This window comes from Macrosteles quadrilineatus, unplaced genomic scaffold, assembly GCF_028750875.1.
Source record: "Macrosteles quadrilineatus isolate MER2022 unplaced genomic scaffold, UCM_ALF_1.0 Scaffold_1__1_contigs__length_201487025, whole genome shotgun sequence".
NCBI classification, from domain to species: Eukaryota; Metazoa; Arthropoda; class Insecta; order Hemiptera; family Cicadellidae; genus Macrosteles; species Macrosteles quadrilineatus.
In genome coordinates, this window is record NW_026542594.1 from 130453859 (window position 1) to 130475433 (window position 21575).

General features: G+C 36.6%; 1 protein-coding gene across 2 annotated transcripts in view; it reads left to right on the forward strand.

Moving 5' to 3' along the window:
- LOC128984948 (G protein-coupled receptor kinase 2) overlaps positions 1 to 21575 on the forward strand; it is a 193470-nt gene that overhangs the window by 128988 nt on the left and 42907 nt on the right. For both annotated transcript variants that reach the window (XM_054404321.1, XM_054404327.1), the window contains exons 8-10: positions 5477 to 5651; positions 15732 to 15847; positions 20723 to 20815. In XM_054404321.1, coding sequence (XP_054260296.1) covers positions 5477 to 5651; positions 15732 to 15847; positions 20723 to 20815 — 384 coding nt within the window. The remainder of the gene's footprint in view (positions 1 to 5476; positions 5652 to 15731; positions 15848 to 20722; positions 20816 to 21575) is intronic.

Consider the following 21575-nt stretch of genomic DNA (forward strand, 5'->3'; position numbering starts at 1 on the left):
CTGAAAGATTGGTGAAAACCAGAGTTCGCTATCCCTTCTCTATCCAAAATGGTAGCCAATATTACCATTACGAACCAATTATACCATTGATTTTCCACAACATTTTACGGGCTACCATTTTGGATGGAGAAGAGATAGCGACCTCTAGTTTTCACCATTCTTTAAGTTTTTGTAAACACTTCAAAATGAGGTGTCACTTGAAGGGGGTTTACATTTAAAATATTTGAGTTACCCCCCGAATCCCCCTTTTGGGGGGACACTCAAAAATTTCAAAATCATAAAATGAAAATTCCTGCTAAGATAGCACGACCCCCAAAAGGATATCTCTGTATATTTACTTGGAAAAATATTAGATGGGGGGGGTCTTAACTTTTTATTCAGCCTGTATATTATTAATATTATAAATGTGAAAGTTTGTGTGTAAGTTTGTTTATTTGTTTATTTGTTTGTTTGTTTGTTTGTTTGAATTTCAATCACGCATTAACCACTGGACGGATTGGGCTGAAATTTGGCATCATGATAGGTCACATTCCCGATTAACATATAGGCATATTCTTATCTCAAAGATCCTTTCGGGCTCCGCCCCAGTAGCTCTGTAGTTCTCCATGTTAACCTTATGAGTATTCATATTTAAAGAGAATTAAAGAATTTAGTCAGCTGTTTCAACTGAAAAAGTTGGTTCTATGATTTGCAAAATCATTAAAAAGTTATAATATTTACCAACAGGGTGCAGCACTATTATTTTTTTGCATTTATGAAAACAGCTTATTTGAACTGAGCAGCAGTAAAAAACTGTGATAAGCAATGAGAACTGTCAAAGTAGGATTGTTTACAGTTATGTTTATTTTTTTTTATTTCATGAATAATTAGTGATATTTATCAATTTTTTTATTATTTGTTTTTATCTATTGTTTAAGTGAAGTGGTATAACAATGATGACTATTGTATATGTGTCATACTATAGTATACTGTAAATTTAAAGAAGCAAATTTTATCAAACTGTGTCCTCCCCTATTGCAAACGCAAAGCTTGAGTATAACTGGAATAATCATTTTATACTTATAAGCCAACCCCGTACGAAGGACGGGTATGACTTCTAGTATATATATATATATATTTATATATTTGTCCGTTAGCGCGATAACTCGAGCAAAAATGATCCGATTTTGATGAAATTGGGTACAAACGTGTAAACCTATGTTTATTCGAACAAGTTCGCGAACCAGCATAATCGGACCATGGGAACAGGGGTTTATGGGGTAAAAATGGGTTTATCGCATTTTTTACCTTAAAAACAAAAAATTTTGCAATTTCTTTCTCAACCATTTTGTAGAGCTTAAAAAAAGAAATAATTTAGTATATTGAAGCGCTGTTGTATGCCTAACCGTCACGGAGAAAATTAAAAAAAGTGTAATTTAAAATTCCCATGTTATTCTTATGGAGAAAATGGAAACTGTTGTAGTTTACTTGTTTATGGATATATATTTATAAAATTTGGCAAATTTATTTATTTCATCCTATACTATTGACATATAGTCAAAAAACACTTTTTACCTTCCCCGCAGCAGCAAACCTAAGCACTTGTTAAATCTAATGTTATTTAAATTGGGAATAAATATGTCTTATTTATGGAAATATTTTTGTAAAAATGTAATCAGACAAGTTGAAATTCGCTTAGTCTGCAGGTTTGCTGCGGCGGGGGTATTATTAGTATGAAACGTGACATGTCCCCAAGTCATATATCTCTTTTAAATGAAAATCTCACTAAAGAGACATGGACATTTATAGATAGTTTTCTATCAACAGAAGAAGCTTTTAATGCATTTAATAAAGTTTTAATTTATAATCTTGATGTAGCCTGTCCATTAAAAAAATTTAGAAAGAAAAGAAAGAATACAAAGAATTCCTGGATCACCCAAGGAATTCTGGTTTCACGACAAAAGATAAAATCTTGTTCTCTGATATATAAAACAACCAGCGATGAGCAATTCAAAATATTTTTTAAAAGATACAAACAAATTTATAGGAAGGTTATTAAAGCAGCAAAGGCTTATGCTATCAATAAGAAAATAAAAAATTCAGAGAACGTCTCAAAAACAATATGGAGTATTATCAACAATATAAAAAATGATAAAAAAGTCAATCCAATTGCACTAAACGTCAATGGAGACCTTGTGAATAACCCAGAGGATGTTGCCAATGCTTTCAATATTTTTTTCCAGTCAGTTGGCGAATGTAACTTAAAACAAAATGCAACACCTCTTAACAGTCATTTCTGGCCCACTCCGGTATCATCAATGATTTTAGCTCCTGCCAGTGAGATTGAGGTTGCACGTGTCATTCATGATCTTCCATAAAAAAAATCTGACGATATTAATGGCATGTCAATGTGGACAGTTAAGCAAATCTATCTGCCAATACTGATCCCATTGACAAAACTCATCAATCTGTCACTTCAGTCAGGAACTTTCCCATCTGCATTGAAAATTTCAAAAGTCATTCCAATATATAAAAAAGATGATCCACAAATTTTAAATAATAACCGCTCAATCTCAATCTTACCAGTTATGAGTCAAATATTTGAGAGGATCTTTCTCACTAGGCTTCAAAACTTTTTGGAAAAACATAATATTATCTCAGAAAATCAATATGGATTTAGTCAAGGAAAATCCACGATAGACGCTGTAAATAAATTTATTGAAGATGTCATTGAAGGACTAGAGAATCGAAAAAAGACACTTTGTGTCTTCATCGATCTTTCAAAGGTGTTTGATTGTGTTGATCACGACATACTGTTAAGGAAACTGGAGCTCTGCGGCATCCGTGGAGTCCCACTTATGTGGCTTAGATCTTACCTCGAAGGTAGGACCCAGTACGTACAGGTGTCGACTTGCAGATCAAAGACCTTAAGGGTCTGTCAAGGGGTCCCACAGGGTTCAATCCTTGGTCCAGTTTTGTTCTTAATTTATGTTAATGACCTCCGCTCCTCTATGGACGGTGGAAAAGTCATACAATATGCAGATGACACGACTCTCTATTTTCAATCAGAATCCCAAGAAACTCTTGAAGTTGAAAGTTTTATCAATTTGAACGCATGCATCCAAAAGTTTCAGTCCGAAAATTTAAACACGAATCAGTAAAAAACTACGTACATAAATTTTTCCCTTCGTCACCGTGACGACGAGACAACGCCAACTGTAATGATGGATGAAACCTGCCTGAAAGAGGTTGATTCCACAAAGTTCTTAGGGATGCACTTGGATAGAGTGCTGAACTGGCAAGATCATGTAGATAGCATCTGTCCAAAAATTGCAAAAGGGGTTTTTGCTTTGCGTAATCTCAAGCCTTTATGTTCAACACAAGTTTTGGTCATGGCCTATTATGGCCTCATTCATCCCCATCTTTCCTACGGATTAAGATTGTGGGGGGGGGGGTTGTGCCAGACAAAATTTTAACAGGGCATTTAAGCTTCAAAAAAGAGCCATCAGATTAATTGCAAATCTGAGGCGGAGAGATTCGTGTAGACAAGCTTTCAGGGAGCTTGGAATTTTGACCCTACCTTCCATGTATATGTTGGAAACGGCTGTATACTGCCGGTTTCAACATGTGCCTATCCAAGGCACTGATGTGCACAGCCACGGGACTAGAGCAAGGGAAAGTTTTCGCACTGTCCAACACCGAACAGCTGCATTTAAGAAACTTCCTTCTCAAGTAGGTGTCAGGCTCCTTAACTGTCTTCCTGAAAGGCTTAAACGTCTGGAAAGTTCCCTTCTATTCAAAACGAAACTGAAGCGTGACTTGAAAAATCAGGCGTTCTATTCGGTTGATGAGTTCACTGCACACCGTTGGAGTTAAGGGCCACAGTATTAATTATATTCCCCAGGGGTTATGAGTTAAATATTTTAAGGTTTTGTTGATAAATGTATAATGTTTTTTAGTTTTCCTCCATTTCTTAAATGTATTGATTAATTTGTTTAAAGTTAAAATTAAATTTAAAGTGTAATTTTATAAAATAACCTCTATGTAATTATAAATATTAAAATCACGCAATGTAAAAATGCTACACAATGTAAAAATTTTAAAGAGCAATAAATAAATAAACAGTAGTAGATGTTATGGTTGGCAGGTGCTGTGTGGCCTAGAACACTTGCATTACCAGGGACTGGTGTACAGAGACTGCAAGCCTGAGAACATCTTGTTGTAAAAGTTTATCTTTGGATGGTTATATTACAGTAGTGGATATTATGGTTGACAGGTGCTGTGTGTCCTAGAACATCTTGTTGTAAAAGTTTATCTTCGAATGGAGATATTGCAGTTGTAGATGTTATGGTTGACAGGTGCTGTGTCGCCTAGAACACTTGCATTACCAGGGACTGGTTGGTGTACAGAGCCTGCAAGCCTGAGAACATCTTGTTGTAAAAGTTTATCTTTGGATGGTTATATTACAGTAGTAGATGTTATGGTTGACAGGTGCTGTGTGGCCTAGAACACTTGCATTACCAGGGACTGGTTGGTGTACAGAGACTGCAAGCCTGAGAACATCTTGTTGTAAAAGTGTATCTTTACAGTAGTAGATGTTATGGTTGACAGGTGCTGTGTGGCCTAGAACACTTGCATTACCAGGGACTGGTTGGTGTACAGAGACTGCAAGCCTGAGAACATCTTGTTGTAAAGGTTTATCTTTGGATGGTTATATTACAGTATTAGATATTATGGTTGACAGGTGCTGTGTGTCCTAGAACATCTTGTTGTAAAAGTTTATCTTTGGATGGTTATATTACAGTAGTAGATATTATGGTTGACAGGTGCTGTGTGTCCTAGAACATCTTGTTGTAAAAGTTTATCTTTGAATGGAGATATTGCAGTTGTAGATGTTATGGTTGACAGGTGCTGTGTGGCCTAGAACACTTGCATTACCAGGGACTGGTGTACAGAGACTGCAAGCCTGAGAACATCTTGTTGTAAAGGTTTATCTTTGGATGGTTATATTACAGTAGTAGATATTATGGTTGACAGGTGCTGTGTGTCCTAGAACATCTTGTTGTAAAAGTTTATCTTTGGATGGTTATATTACAGTAGTAGATGTTATGGTTGACAGGTGCTGTGTGGCCTAGAACACTTGCATTACCAGGGTCTGGTGTACAGAGACTGCAAGCCTGATAACATCTTGTTGTAAAAGTTTATCTTTGGATGGTTATATTACAGTAGTAGATGTTATGGTTGACAGGTGCTGTGTGGCCTAGAACACTTGCATTACCAGGGTCTGGTGTACAGAGACTGCAAGCCTGATAACATCTTGTTGTAAAAGTTTATCTTTGGATGGTTATATTACAGTAGTCAATGTTATGGTTGGCAGGTGTTGTGTGGCCTAGAACACTTGCATTACCAGGGTAGAGACTGCAAGCCTGATAACATCTTGTTGTAAAAGTTTATCTTTGGATGGTTATATTACAGTAGTAGATGTTATGGTTGACAGGTGCTGTGTGGCCTAGAACACTTGCATTACCAGGGACTGGTGTACAGAGACTGCAAGCCTGAGAATATCTTGTTGGATGACACTGGACATGTGAGAATCTCAGATTTGGGGCTGGCTGTGGAGATTCCAGAGGGGGAAATGGTCAGAGGCAGAGTTGGTACTGTGGGATATATGGGTGCGTATTTATACTAATAGTTAATAATATTAGGTGGTTGATTACTGTATATATCTTTCCTGTGTCAAGTGAAAATAAAAGATACCGGTACACAATAGTATGTCACAAAACATAACACTGCCATTTAATCCAAATCTGGCTTTCTCTTCAGTCTACTTAAGTCTAATATCAGCATGAAATATGAATGTTACGTTTTTAGACAGTTTTATCAATTTATTATGTATCTATTAGCCCTTGGACTTTAATAATTTTCTCATGTAAGCTAGCTGCCCTCTTTTCTTAAAAAAACAACTAATAACTAGTAAAAAGTTAACTGAACTAAGATCTTGTTGTATAAAATACGACACAAATATGACAGCACAGATTTAAACATCAGTAAACATCACACTATTGCTGTCTTACATACAGTAGAACCTCGATTACCCTTGAGCTACCGGGCGGCGGATCAAATGGGGTCACTTTATTATTATATATATTATACGTTAAAATTATCCATTAAATCACGGTATAATCACCATAATATACCAATATTGAACAGATAAAACCATTAGAATGCCAAAAAGTATCAATCAGGGATGATTAACATATTGATATTGCATTAAAATATACTTTAATATTGTATTTAACAAGAATAACAATGAATATCACACGTTAATACAAAAAATATGGACAGTCTGTAGATCAAATACATTAATTAACAGTTATTTGTTTTTGTTTAGAGAAACATATCTTTTTGATTGTACTTTCATGTTTTGTAACACTAATTCATCTGAAATATATTCTGAGGGGTAAGAGGAGAGCTACATATTTGGCTACAGGCCCCGGCTGTAGTCGAGTCATTTGTAGTTTGTTGTTTATATCCTACCATACTTCCTTCTGAGAGAAAAAACCCTGCAGTTATAAAAACATTGACCTACAGTTTGATAAGAAAACACTATCTTGTGTTAGGAATTAGTAATGTTTTTGTTTGTATTTTATTTTACTAATTTTTTATTTATTCCTGGAATGATTAACTGTTAACAAAGTTAATCTGATTATGGTTACAGTAGTTGGTTGGACTTAAATAATGTTGTAAAACAATCTTAGGAAGAATACACAAATAATTCTTAAAATTGTATTTTTATTCTTAATAACAACATAATGACCCATTCAAATCTTTCGGCCCCTCATAGATAGGCCAACACAGAAGACGGCCACAAACAATACTGTTTTCGATTTGCTTTTATATTAGTCCCTTTGCGGGAAATAAAATCAAAGCAGAACAAAGAAGACAGCTCAAACATTACGTCAGAGATTGAGCTGACAATCGCCTGTCTGTTTGCTTACACATCTGTCCGCAATGCACTATGTCTCAACAGAAATCATTGGTTTGGACGTACGACGACTTTACAGCAGTCTATGGTTGGCCAGTTACCATGGCAACTCGATGACTGCGTGCCCGGGTCTGGTTATAAGAGAAACCAAGAAAGATTAGGGGAACCAAGAATCGCGAATAGAGACTTACGATGAGTGTGATTGGCAACAGCCAAACAGCTGGTGTTGCTTTGCTATCACACCTTTATTAATTTCTCCATTTCACTATGTTTCTAATTATGATTTCGTTTCAATAAAGGAACATCCACTCTTTCATTTATCGATTAATTTAAGTCTTCTGTTTCAATTCCTTTTCCATACTCCATTTATTACAGGTAAAACGGCACGTAGGCTAGTTGCCTAGAAGACTGTCTTCTGTTTAGTTCGTTTACCGTTTACGTAATTAGCACTGATTTTATTGAAGTTAATAAAGTTAATAAAACCAGGGTTTAACTGAACTTAACACGTTCGCTACTGCAATATTACAAAATTTTTCATTCACATGGACCAGCGAGGCACATATGCAACGGCCGGTTTCCACTCATAGACTGCCGTCGCATATATGCGACGGTTAGTCACATTAAAATAGACTGCCGTCGCATATTTGCGTCGGGGTTCTAATGTTATTAAAATGCTTATATCTTTGTAACGGTCTATTTGAAGGCACTGAATTCCCTGCAGTGGTCTACAGAGATGTCTGACGCACAACTGTGTCGCTTCGTCTGTGGACATGATGACTGGTGACGTCATAATGATAGTTGAAAAAACTGGTCTTTACTTTTCTGCATCCCTGTGTGTATGTATGCTGCATTATCCTATGTAGCTTTTATATTTGTTCATTTATAAACTGTTCTTGAATAATCTGTTTTGTTTACATTACTTTCACCTCAAAACACAAACAAAAATGAACTGTCACATGAATGCGACGTTTAGTCTATTTCAAGAAAACTATGATCATTTTCACTATTGTCTTCGCTGTAGACCGGGCGTCGCAAATATGCGACATTATGTAATCAACCTTAAAGTTAAGAATATAATGGAAACTCCATGTACAGTATTGAAACTTAAATTGATTTAATTAAAATACAAAATTGATGGTAAAAGAAAAGAAAGGGTTCACAATAAAGTTTACAAAGAGTGGGAATGAATTTACCAGTTAACACGTTCGCTACTGCAATAGTACGAAATTTTCCATTAGGGATGGACGGGATTGAATTTTTAGTTCGGGACGGGACGGGATGGGATTTTTATTTCCTTCCCGATTTTCGGGACGGGACGGGACGGGATTTTTTTCTGTGCATGAAAAGAAAGTACTGTATTGCAGTTACCAAAAGAGACATACGAAATCAATTTTTACCATTTGTGGCACTGATCTATAAAAACCAAAAAAATGGGTAACCTATAGAAACTTGTGACTCGCGGGTCACGGGGTGATCGTCTGTATGACTCACGGTCACGGCGCGATCGTCGTCATGACTCGCGGTCACGGCGCGATCGTCGGTATGACTCCACGGTCACGGCGCGATCGTCGTCATGACTCGCGGTCACGGCACGATCGTCGGTATGACTCGCGGTCACGGCGCGATCGTTGGTATGACTCCGCGGTCACGGGGTTATCGTCGGTATGACTCCACGGTCACAGCGCGATCGTCGTCATGACTCGAGGTCACGACGCGATCGTCGGTATGACTCGCGGTCAGGGCGCGATCGTCGTCATGACTCGCGGTCACGGCGAGATCGTCGTCATGACTCGCGGTCACGGCGCGATCGTCGTCATGACTCGCGGTCACGACGCGATCGTCGGTATGACTCGCGGTCACGGCACGATCGTCGGTATGACTTCGCGGTCACGGGGTTATCGTCGGTATGACTCCACGGTCACGGCACGATCGTCGGTATGACTCGCGGTCACGGCGCGATCGTTGGTATGACTCCGCGGTCACGGGGTTATCGTCGGTATGACTTCGCGGTCACGGGGCTATCGTCGGTATGACTCCACGGTCACGGCGCGATCGTCGTCATGACTCGCGGTCACGGCACGATCGTCGGTATGACTCGCGGTCACGGCGCGATCGTCGGTATGACTCCGCGGTCACGGGGTTATCGTCGGTATGACTCCGCGGTCACGGCGCGATCGTCGGTATGACTCGCGATCACGGGTCGATCGTCAGCATGACTCCGCGGTCACGGCGCGATCGTCGGTAGGACTCCGCGGTCACGGTGCGATCGTCGGTAGGACTCCGCGGTCACGGTGCGATCGTCGGTAGGACTCCGCGGTCACGGCGCGATCGTCGGTATGACTCGCGGTCACGGTGCGATCGTCGGTAGGACTCCGCGGTCACGGCGCGATCGTCGGTAGGACTCCGCGGTCACGGCGCGATCGTCGGTAGGACTCCGCGGTCACGGCGCGATCGTCGGTATGACTCGCGGTCACGGCGCGGGCGTCGGTAGGACTCCGCGGTCACGGCGTAATCGTCGACATGACTTCGTCTCCTGCGTTCGCGGACCTGTCGCTCGCAATAACGGCGTTATCGGCACTCGCGAAGCGGAAAAATCGCCGACGATCGGACCAAATCCCGTCCCGAAAAATTCCCGAGTCAAATGTAATCCCGTCCCGGTCCCGATAATCGAGAATATTTTTTTCCCGAAAAATTCCCGAAATTTCGGGACCCGTCCATCCCTATTTTCCATTCACATGGACCAGCGACGCACATATGCGACGGCCGGTTTCCACCCATAGACTGCCGTCGCATATATGCGACGGCTAGTCACATTAAAATAGACTGCCGACGCATATATGCGTCGGGGTTCTAATGTTATTAAAATGCTTATATCTTTGTAGTGGTCTATTTGAAGGCACTGAATTCCCTGCAGTGGTCTACAGAGATGTCTGACGCACAACTGCGTCGCTTGGTCTGTGGATATGATGATTGGTGACGTCATATAACAGTTAGAAAAACTGGCTTTTACTTTTCTGCATCACTGTATGTATGTATGCAGTACGTATGCTGCATTATCCTATGTAGCTTTTATATTTGTTCAGTTATAAACTGTTCTTGAATAATCTGTTTATTTTTTTACTTACTTTCACCTTAAAACACAAAAAAATGAACTGTCGCATATATGCAACGCTTAGTCTATTTCAAGAAAACTATGATAATTTTCACTATTGTCTTCGCTGTAGACCGGGCGTCGCAAATATGCGACATTACTAAAGGTTATAAAAAATACAAAAAACAAGAATAATTTATATACAAACACGATTGTAGCGTATTACAATGTAAATGATCACTGTTTTACAGGTTTTCGCCCGTGGTCTGTGTGTACTGTTATCCAAGTGACAGCCGGTCTGTGTGTAAGATTCAAATGTATACCTCGGTCTGTGGCAATGACCGCGGCGTCGCATATATGCGACGCTCAGTAGCGAACGTGTTAAAGCTTTAGGCTAAGCCTATTACAATTGTTCTAATTTAGGTTCAGGTTTTTGCCCGTAGTCTGTGTGTACTGTTAACCAAGTGACAGCCGGTCTATGCGTAAGATTCAAATGTATACCTCGGTCTGTGGCAATGACCGTGGCGTCGCTTATATGCGACGCTCAGTAGCGAACGTGTTAAAATATAATTTTCTTTAGTTACTGTGTTTATTGGTGTAGTTTTTAGGATTTAGTTAATTCTGTGAACACATAATGTCTGAGAAGAAGAGGAAACGTGTAGTTTTCCGAGTAAACGCGTAGTTTTATCCATCCAACAAAAACTGGAGATTATAATCAGAAATCAGAAACGTTTTATTGTCCTTAAACATTTACAAACAAATGCAATAGACAAATGTCAAGAAAATTCAGCTATTACATAGACAGCCTATTTTTTTACAAAACAAAACAAGCCTAAAAACAAGTCAAAATAGGCTATACTTATCATGCTTACGTATAAAAAAAAAAGAATGTGGAAATGTGAGGACATTAAAAGTTAACATCATCAACCTTAAAATATCCTTCTATCTCAAAAATGAATTTAAAAGTAACCAGTCCTGAGCTCTTTTTTTTATTATTTATCTTAAAGAACAAATTACCATTTGAAATAATAGTTGTTAACGCAGCAAAGTGTGCCTGGTAACTGCTAGTCTATCATAAAGTTTTAGATGAAATAACCCTGCCACATAGTTTTGGAAAATACATTTAATTTCTTTGGATCAGCTGTCTGAAATTGTGAAATGAGCATTTGGCAGTTCTGATTGTTTACATTTAAATGTCAATGCAAAGGTAAACATTGTGAATTTTCTCATGCTTCAGGGAAGTGAATAGGCCAATGACATTCCTATTTATGTGGACCATATTTGTGCTTAATTTTGGCTGTATCGATTTTGGTATTTTAGTTGTGACTGCCCAGATAGACAGACTCCACCTCAATTTTATAATAGTATAGACTAGCTGTTTGCCCGTTCTACGTACGGGAATCTTGTAGTAAGTTGAAACCTTCTTATTTTCAGAACAGGAGTTGGTTTGCTTATGAATATTTCCTGATATGCTGGCAAAACTATTACTGTATAGGAATGCATATAAACCTTCGCAAATACAATATCTGACAGTTTCAAAGCCAAAACGAATGCTTCACAATTATATGTCACCCGATCGTGTTAGTCCATATTTTATATCTAATGATAAAAGGAATTGCTTTATAGATCTATGAGGCATAGCCCTAAGGTAGGGCTGTAATTGAAAGTTACTTTTCACACTGGTTAAAAGTAGTTAAAATACTACCTCAACCTCACTACTGCACACTTTATTCGGGTTGAAATTTTCATTAACAAAGGTGCTTAATGTTAATGCTTAAAACATATTATCTTTTCCACGAAACACTGAGAAATCAGGACATTAATGCGTTACCAACAGACAGCATACACACTCAAATACAGAATTGAATTAGGGGATTTCCTACGCTTTAACATTGCAAACAAAACAATTATTTGAAAGTTTTTATAGTGTCATCAAATGGCTAGTTGTAAATAGTAATGTGCTTGTACGTAAAAATGATTCTTACTGCTACCACCGGTTCTAAGGAAAAGTAGCAGTACCAAAAATCAACGTTTACATTTAAGAAAATAACTATAGTACTTACGACCAATCCAAACTGTCCTTCTAATCAAACTGTATTATAGGTGTTAATCCGTTGGCAAATATATAAATAAATAAATACACAGGTCACAAAACATGTAACATGTAACGTTAACAACGTAAAGCTTTAAAAACTCACTATGGTTTGCTCAAAAAAAAACTTTCACTTGATGGGGTGCAGTACCAAAGTTATTAATCTCCCTTGTTTTTAATTTTCTTTTTAAGTTTTTGAAAATCAAAGTTATTTCCCATTAATAGCATTATTTCATATTTGTAAGCAACTTTTAATGTTAACATATTAATGACAGTTTGAAGAAACCACCTTTATCCAAACAAAGGTTTCTTATTTAAAAGATTAGGCCTACGTAATCTCTAAACGATAATCGGTACATGTATCTAGCAAACATTCGGAGGAAATGTTAAAAAAACGCACAAATCTGGGGTTTTGGACGTTTTTAGTTTTACTTCCTAGATAGGAAAAGTACCGATATCGTTGTCGAAATGTAAGTAGAAACCAAAAGTGAACAACACATTGGAAAAGCGAGTTTAGCTACATCTGTAAGTTAAACTTCTGTTACGATCACAGTGAAATCAGATAGATCTTCCAAGATTTCAGCAACATCCACGATCACCCACTGCATTTGTGATTTTTTACTTTGCACTTTGCACAACTGTCCTTGAAACGTCGTCAGGAAGTGAAAACCTTTTTGTAAGCTATTGGTGACGATGATTAAAAAAATGTAGGTAAGTTTCCCAGCACTAATACAACACTGATTCACGGCATTTTCCCCGGTTATCATAACTCAAGAACAATCGTTGCACTTGCGATTAATTAAACCGGTTAAGTAAGGCACAACGTTTTTAATCTCACTTGGTTTGGATGTGTTGACAAAACTTGATCGGAAATGGTTGCGGTATTTGTAAACAACTTTTAATGTAAACATATCAGTGACAGCTAGAAGTGAGAACTAATCCAAACAGCTGATCGTTATTTCATAAAATGTAATAGTAAACATTAGGAGAAAATTTGACAAAAATCGAACGAAATTGGGTTTTTGATGGTTTGTTATTTTGTTTTCAAAGAAGCGAGGCCATGTTTTTATGGCCAAAGACACTCTCACCAATCCAGTAAATACAGAAAAATGATTAGAACCTTGATCGGTAATCTAGTTTTCTAGGAGAAGGCCGCGTAAAATGACATTTTGGCGTTACAGACGGAGTCACAGAATGGACAAACAGACAAACAGACATACAGACAGAAATTGAGATAAGACTTGTTTCGGCTTTCTTTGGCTATGAAACGTAAAAATAACCAAAAACTGCATGATTCTAAGCAATGTACTCTAAACTCTAATTTTATTTATATAGATAACAATCTTTACCAACAACAAACTAAAAAATAATAGTTGTTTATATTGCAGAATTATAGTTCAGCGTTGCTTAGTAACCACATATTTGGAATTGTAATATATTTTTATTTATTTTTTTTTAATTGTTTTGAACTCATATTGATAATCTATACATCAATTTTGATCTCTATTTTTTGCTCTTTCTGGCTGTTATGATTGATATGTTGAATAAAATTGTTTAGCATAAGTTATACAAACCTTATATCTTTGTGAAACTTGTTGTGATGGTTAGTATAGTTAGTCTTCTTCAAAAAAATATTATTTTTGGTCCCAATTAATTTTGAAATTTGTTGATATCTTTTTTGATATCTCTGCACAAAAATGAAAAAAAAACATGGATACCTCTAAAATTGTATTTTATATGACATTTTATTTTTTTATGGCTACTGCATTTTTCTTTGAAATTAGCTCAGCAATTTATGCATAAGAAATATACATGACACTGCGGCACTCAAAGGATTATGTTCATTGCCTTTACATATACAGAGTGTCCGACGAATTTTGCTTAAACTTTTGATTTTATATTACATGCCCTTTATGCTCCGAACATTTTAAAACTTTATAAACAATTTATAAAGTATGTTTTAAAAATGTTCTGGAAAAATGATACTATAAACACATAAAAAATAGTGTTTTTGGTTTTGTAAAATATTTGTATCATCACATCCTAGGGAAAATAAGGCTTTTTCATCAGGAAATTAGAACATAGCCTAGCCTAATGAAAAACCTAAAAGTAGAGTCCAAAATTATTCAAACTGTGATATATCACTAATTAATAAATAATAATAAATTAATTAAAAATAATTAGTTACGGTAATAAAAAACATTCAATATGCCACCATTTTGTTTCTACAAGGGTTAGGGACCTGAAACTTTGCCAGAATATTTTAAAACCCTAATTTACAAATTGTGAGGTTTCACAATGTTTGGTCTATAAATGGGCAAGAAATATGAAATCAAATGTTTAAACCTCTTCGTGGGACACCCTGTATATGTATACTGTCTAAGAATATACTTATCATTCCTGGCTTATTACCAAAATAAAATCTCACGGTCAAAACATTTTCCGATTTTCCATATATAATAGCACAATACTTACAAAAAGATGTTATTCTATATGTGCTTTGCATTTTTATTTAGGGAATGACATTTTAAACAAAATGTTTATAATAAGTTTTGCATGAAAAATTGTTTTCCTACACCCGACAAAGTTGGCTTCCTTGTACTGTTTATAGTACAGAAAGCTGCTAATTGCTGCATATTTATACTTTGCCGTACGGTTTATACTTTGTCGCACATCAGGATTCCAACAAAACAACACAAAACAGCGTGGTGCTATTATGCACGTAATCCGTGTACGCTTGGAAATAGGTTGGCAACACTTAAAGATAGTAATACTATGAGCAGCTGATTGACTATTATAACTACGATTTAACCTGTCATTTCGTGTTTATAGTTTCGGTATTTCTGAACTTTCTGGACTTTTCTTTTAAACGTTTTTAAAACATTCCTACGATCTTAATAAACAAGAAAATACCTTTAAAGCATTTTTTTTAGGCGCGGAAACCACTTTAAATTACAAAAACATGCGGAACTATATTCTCAAAACGCGGAGCACATTTCTTGCCGAGGAAAAATAGCGGAGTGATACGGACCGGGTACCGGTACTACTTTCTCTAGGGCACCTATTTGTGTTGCCAGCTGAACCTAAAAACGTGTTGTATAGTGTTTGAAAGACTAATTATTTATATGCTTTATAGTGACTGTAGAAAAATATAATGTGTAACACGAGTGCAAAAGGCCTTTGCTGCACTCGAGATCATTCCAACAACATTGCTAACATTGCTCTCGTCTGCAGCAAAGTGCCACTTTGCCCACTCGTTACACAAATAACTATTTTGGTCAGGCTACAACTTTAACTTTGAAATTTCACCCAGAAATTCAATTTTTTTGTTTGTTTTTGTAATTTTGTAAAAATTTCATGTGTTCGATCAATTTAATTTTCACATTTTCAGATCCCTCTGGGTTTTCTGAATAAAACAAATATGCGTAATAATATGTTCCAACTTCCAACCATAATTAAACTGTATACGATTAAAAAGAAAATGTCTGCAAAAATGACAATTTGGATTGGCCTCTATGGAAACTACCCATGTCCTTTCGGAGGGTTAAATTTTGTATTGAACCTAATTTCTAATGTTGTTTCAGCTCCAGAAGTAATAGATAATGAAAAGTACACTTTCAGTCCTGATTGGTTTAGTTTTGGATGTCTCATCTATGAAATGATTGAGGGGCAGGCACCCTTTCGAGCAAGGAAAGAAAAGGTAATTCCACAGTAATAGAATTTCTGCTGTACATAGTTGTATGATTAATTGTGCAAGTTACACTAACAATTAGTTATACTGCTGTTTTTTATTTTCTCTCCCTATACATAATATGTTGGAGAAAGTATTGTTTTTGTCGATATTTTTGAGTTTAAGTTTTGGGTGGAAATATCAGTGTTTTTGGTCCCCTTGAACCCATAAAAGTAATTTTCAAAGTGATGTCCCTCCCTCCCCCTCTCTCTCTCTCTCTCTCTCTCTCTCTCTCTCTGTGTGTGTGTGTGTTCCTCTAGGCCCTAAAGGTTGGTATGTAACAGTTCATGACGGTTTGCTAAAATGAAAATGTGTTAAAATATTCATATTATAAACGCATAAGATGTGGAACATAGACAGAAAACGCAAATCTTATACAGTAAGACATCAATTAAATTTAATATGATAGTAAGAAAGGTGCAAAATCAACGATAACTAAGTTGTAAATAGTGATGTATTGGTATCCAAAAATGATTCTCGCTACCAACGGTTCTAGCGAAAAAGTACCGGCACCAAAACCTGACGACAAATTTATTGTGACTATGGACAATTGGATAGGTCTGCGTACCGATATAAGATGGGCCATAGACCCATCTTTTATTAGTGGTACGGTCCATCGATGGCAGCGCAATAATAACGGATCAATAATAATAATGGTCTGTCAAAACCGAAAGTGGCACATTGGTAAAGCGAGTTTAGCAGCATTCCTAAACCTCTGTTATGATCACAACGAAATCGTAAAGATCTTCCGAGATAGCAGCAACATCTACAATAACCTACAGCAGTTGTGATTTTTGACTTGACACAAAAGCCATCGAAACGCCGTTAAAGAGTGGAAACCTCAATAGTAGGCTAGCTATGATGGTTTCCAAAAAAATGTAGTCCTATAAAACACTGGTGCACAGTCTTTTTACTGGTTGTCAAAACTCAAGCAGCCTACAATTTGAAACAACCCAGACTCTCCTGTTCCCGACCTGGATGATGCCTAGTTATTAAATTGCATTTTTAGTTACACAATATTGTACTTGCAATCAATTAAATATGTTATATAAGTCACAAGGTTATTAATCTCACGAGGTTTTGGATTTGTTTACAAAATGTGATTGGAAATGGTGGATATTTGTAAACAACATTTAATGTAAACATATTAACAGTATAGTCAATGGTGACAGCTAGAAAAAAATAATCTTTATCCAATCAGCTGTTTGTTATTTCTAGTGATGGTCGGATCCGGATATCGGACTACCGGTTCCGCCGGATCTGAGCTAGAACCAACGCCTGATCGGATCCACAAAAAATCGGATCTTGGGCTGGATCCGGTTTTAATGGATCTGTATTGTTTATACTATTAACACAAAACGGGCGAGTATTCGAGATTTCGAGTTTGAGTAGAGTACGGCCTTGAAACTTGAGCTTATCTTTGAACTCACCAGTTTGGTTTAAAATTGTAAAAAATCAATAGGGATGGTCAAGTCTCGAAATTTCGGGAAATTTTAAATCTCGTTACACGAGACTAGATTTCTTTTTGGCCGAGATTTTTATCAAGACGAGAATAAAAAAAAAAAAAAAAATTAAAAACGCCTGCAGAAAGTCAATGCAATACCCGCAATACAGGAGCGTGTTGTAAATGCGTTTCCTTTGCGAAGGCGTTCTTATTTAATTAATTCTTTAAATGTAAATATTACTTTAATTATTTACATGACTTTTTCCATTTGCCAGATGTATTGCTCACATAGTTTTCTGTCACATCTTCGGTTGCATTTTCTCCTAATACATTAAGAGATGAATACATATTATCACACTAAATTTTTTCATTAGAATGAGAAATCTTTCCCCTACTGGACTTGGACTTACAGTTACGTTTTGTGTGGGGTTTGACAAGTGTCCAATTTGCATCGATTTTTTCATCACAAATGAGCTCACCATCCCATTGTTATTTACACTTGTGGTTTCTAGAGATTTGCTACATAAACTAGAATCTGTTATTTTACATTCTAAAGGCTCATTGACATCAGTAGTAGCTAGTCTAGGCTTACCCATTAAATCATACTAGTGTACATGTTGCTCGAAATCGAGCAATTGCAAAGAAGTACAGGAGTCATTTATAAACAAATAACTTGTTATGGAAATACTCACAATTTACAACAGTCCTATTCCAGTTTAAAGGGTTAACTTTTAACAATCAAACTGCCCATGGACGGGAAAAGGTAAGCTTACAATTTAAGTCAACGAAAAAAGGCTGTCAGCTTTTATAAAGTACCGTACCTAAGTTATTTAGCCAATTTGTAGACAATAAGGTGTAGGCTTCTTTAAACTCTACAGGACAGAGTTAGGCAAAAACTGGCAGAACCCTGAAATGGTGTTATTTATCATAGGCTTACTCATACCAAATCCTTAAAATAAAAATTCAATAACTAATAACTTATAAACACAACCAACATCCAAAACTATACACATTTTTAATACAACATAGATAATTTACACATTGACTGTTTACAATTAACATATGTTCTTTTTCTCAATATTAATTTTTGCTTCGCAACGGGAAAAATCGATTTCATAATCATTGAAATAGATTTATAATAAATAATCTACCATAAAGATTAAGATTAAATAAACCAAACCATACCAAACCTACCACATAGTTTTTATTTTTTTTGGATCAGCTGTCTGAAATTGTGAAATAGGCATTTGACAGTTCTGGTTGTTTACATTTAAATGGCAAAGCAAATGTAAACATTGTGAATTTTCTCATGCTTCCATGGAGACCAATTATTAACATTTAATTTCTGAGAACAGCTGGAGTTTCAAAACAATGTTTGTTTCCCATGTTAATCTTATGGAGAAATACGAAACTTTAAAGGGCCCCAGCTCCTCACTCTAATTATTTACCTAAAAAGAAAGTTTCCCGCACAACTTCACGTTACGCTCTTTCCAATGACACCAAGAACATGTCAATCGGTTCAGTAGTTACGGAGGAGTAATTGTCACAAAAATCCTGCTTGCGTATTAAATAAGTATAGATTCAAACCACTCCATAAAACTCTTATTAACTAATGGTAAACAATAATAATGCAGGATGATCTTGGCATGGACCAACACATTAATACCACATTCGTGACTATTCCTCTGCTGGAAACAAGGGATTGAATGGACATTCTCAGAGGGAATACCTAAGTTTAAAGCAGCGGTGATTGCATGCTTATCGTTAACACCTGACACAGTATCCAAATGATAAGCATGCTGCTGGAGCCTGTCAATAAAAAACAAAGACCAGTGTGATCCAGATTCCCCATTTGCCAGATCACAACTATTGTTCAGACACATAAATAAATATTTACAGTTAGTATAACCAACGGATCCAGTTATGTCTGAGATAACTTCTTGATTACCAAGCTTTATTAGTTGTGACAAAGCTGGAGTGAGAAACAGACAATTACCTTCAACCACATAGCTAGCAATGAAAGGAAATAATCACTTATAATACTGTCGTCAACCCATTTGTCTTTTAACATTTTATTTAAGCTAAGCTAATAACCTCTTGCTGAGCTAAACTAGTCTTAACTTTAAAATCCAAAATAAGATTTAGTTGTTTTTTGTTGTCGGAGTCCATCAATTTTATTGTATTAGACAGTTCCACCAATTTCACGTTCAGCGAGCTGTTTTCGGCAATCAAGGATACCACGTCACCATCTTTCCCTCAGAGCTTTTCCTCCAGCAGCCCGATACGTGAGTTCAAGGCGGCAATCTGAACATCAGCATCATCTTGAATTTTAAAAGAGGAGTTCATCTCGTACTGTAGACGTTCTTTTTCCAAACATAGTTTTGACGACATTATTTTCAGCTCCTCCATACATGATTCCATATCTTTAGTCTTTTTTCCCTCTCGGCATTTAAGATTTCAATATTTTGCAATAATGTAGATATATGCCTGGAAATATTATCTAGAGACACGTCAGGGTAGGTAGCTTCTATACTATTTATCTCGTTAGTAAGATCGAAAAGTGTAGATTCTTGTATTGTATCACCCGTTTCATAAATAAGTTCATCTTCGTTATTCATTGTCAAATTTTATGCAATTAGGGATTAAAATCTACTCCCTGCAAAGTAGTCAATGCCGAACAACACAGTTATGATGGGCGCAAAGTATCATAAAGTTTGAAGGCGCCGTAAAAATTCTTGCAGCGGGACGTTAGGGTAGAAGCGGCTGAGTAGACAGAGGTTAATCACATTCTGTGCAGTTGGCAGCGCTGTCCAATATGAACCACCCGCTCCTCGGTCAGCTTTCAGGTTTGTTGCAGCTCAACTTTGTAGGTTAGTTACAGACACATTTACCACATTGTAACTTACTTACAGTGTCCAGAGTGGTATGCATGTAAAGAACGAAGCGTAATTAATATAACTAATCGTTAGCCAACACTACAAAAGCTGCACAAGACAAAACTGTTTAAAATTGTGATACAACCGGGAGCGATAATTCACCGTGACACATTCAGGCAAGCAGGCTTGCCACCATCGATGATAAGATGGTTACAGCTTTGCGATGTAAGATCGCAAACAAACATCTGATAAACCTTTTATTCGCTCGGAACCAACTATTGTTGATTAGGAAAGTAAACTGAAAGTAATTTATTGTTTTAATAGGCTGTACCGAACCGTAAAATGCTGTACCAAACGGATGACGATAACTAAGCTAGAACTATACCGTACCGACTTTATCGGTGCACCACAGACCCCTCAAAATCACCATCTCAATACTGGTAGTTTTTATTAAATAATGTAATTAAAAGCAACACTGATGTCAAGAGATTTGAATGATTAATATAGCTACTATCTCTTGTGTAGGTAAAAAGAGAGGAAGTAGACAGGCGGGTAAAGGAGGATCAAGAAAAATACTCTCACAAGTTTACGGAGGAAGCAAAATCTCTCTGCAGACAGGTAATCTTTAAACAACTACAGTACACACAGTTTTTTCTCAAGCTATGTTAGTCAGTATTCTTAGCGTATTTAATATGTGAAAAATTAGTGAAGATTCTGAAAATGCCTGATTGCCAAAATCCTAATAATTTTTGCTCTTACCATTTACTATAGTGTTTTTATTTCGTACTTTTGATCAATTTATTTTGAACTCCAATGTAAATATTTACATAGTCAAGCCGTAGCAAAAGTTGCTGAACATCGATTATCCAAGATATTTGGAGACCACAGGTAACTGAAAACCAGTTAACCCAATATGGTAAAAAATAATTCTTGACAGGTCCATAAAAACACTGTAATGCCATATAAATAATGTCATAATAACAGGTGCACAGCAGACGTATATGTAAGGAGCAGTTGATTGTCAGCACAAGCGTGATGTTACCTTGGAGCTGGTGATCGATATTTCTTGCTCTGCCTCTTTTTTAACTTACCTATTTAAAAAAAATTAACTGTGATATTTCAAAAGCAATAATTTGGGAGCCTGCTAAACATCAATATTGGACCAAATTAGTTTAATAACCATTGGATTTTAATACACTAGAATTAAGAAGTACAGTACAGTTCATAAAATGTTCTTGGTATTTTTCTGGGATATTGAGGTTATGTAACGTAATTTTAGAGATAGCTACTGACCACGGTTGATCTGCCCCCGGTTAATGGAAGATATACTGTAAAAATTTATATTTTTAAATGTTAAAATACTTTAGATTTTTAGTTG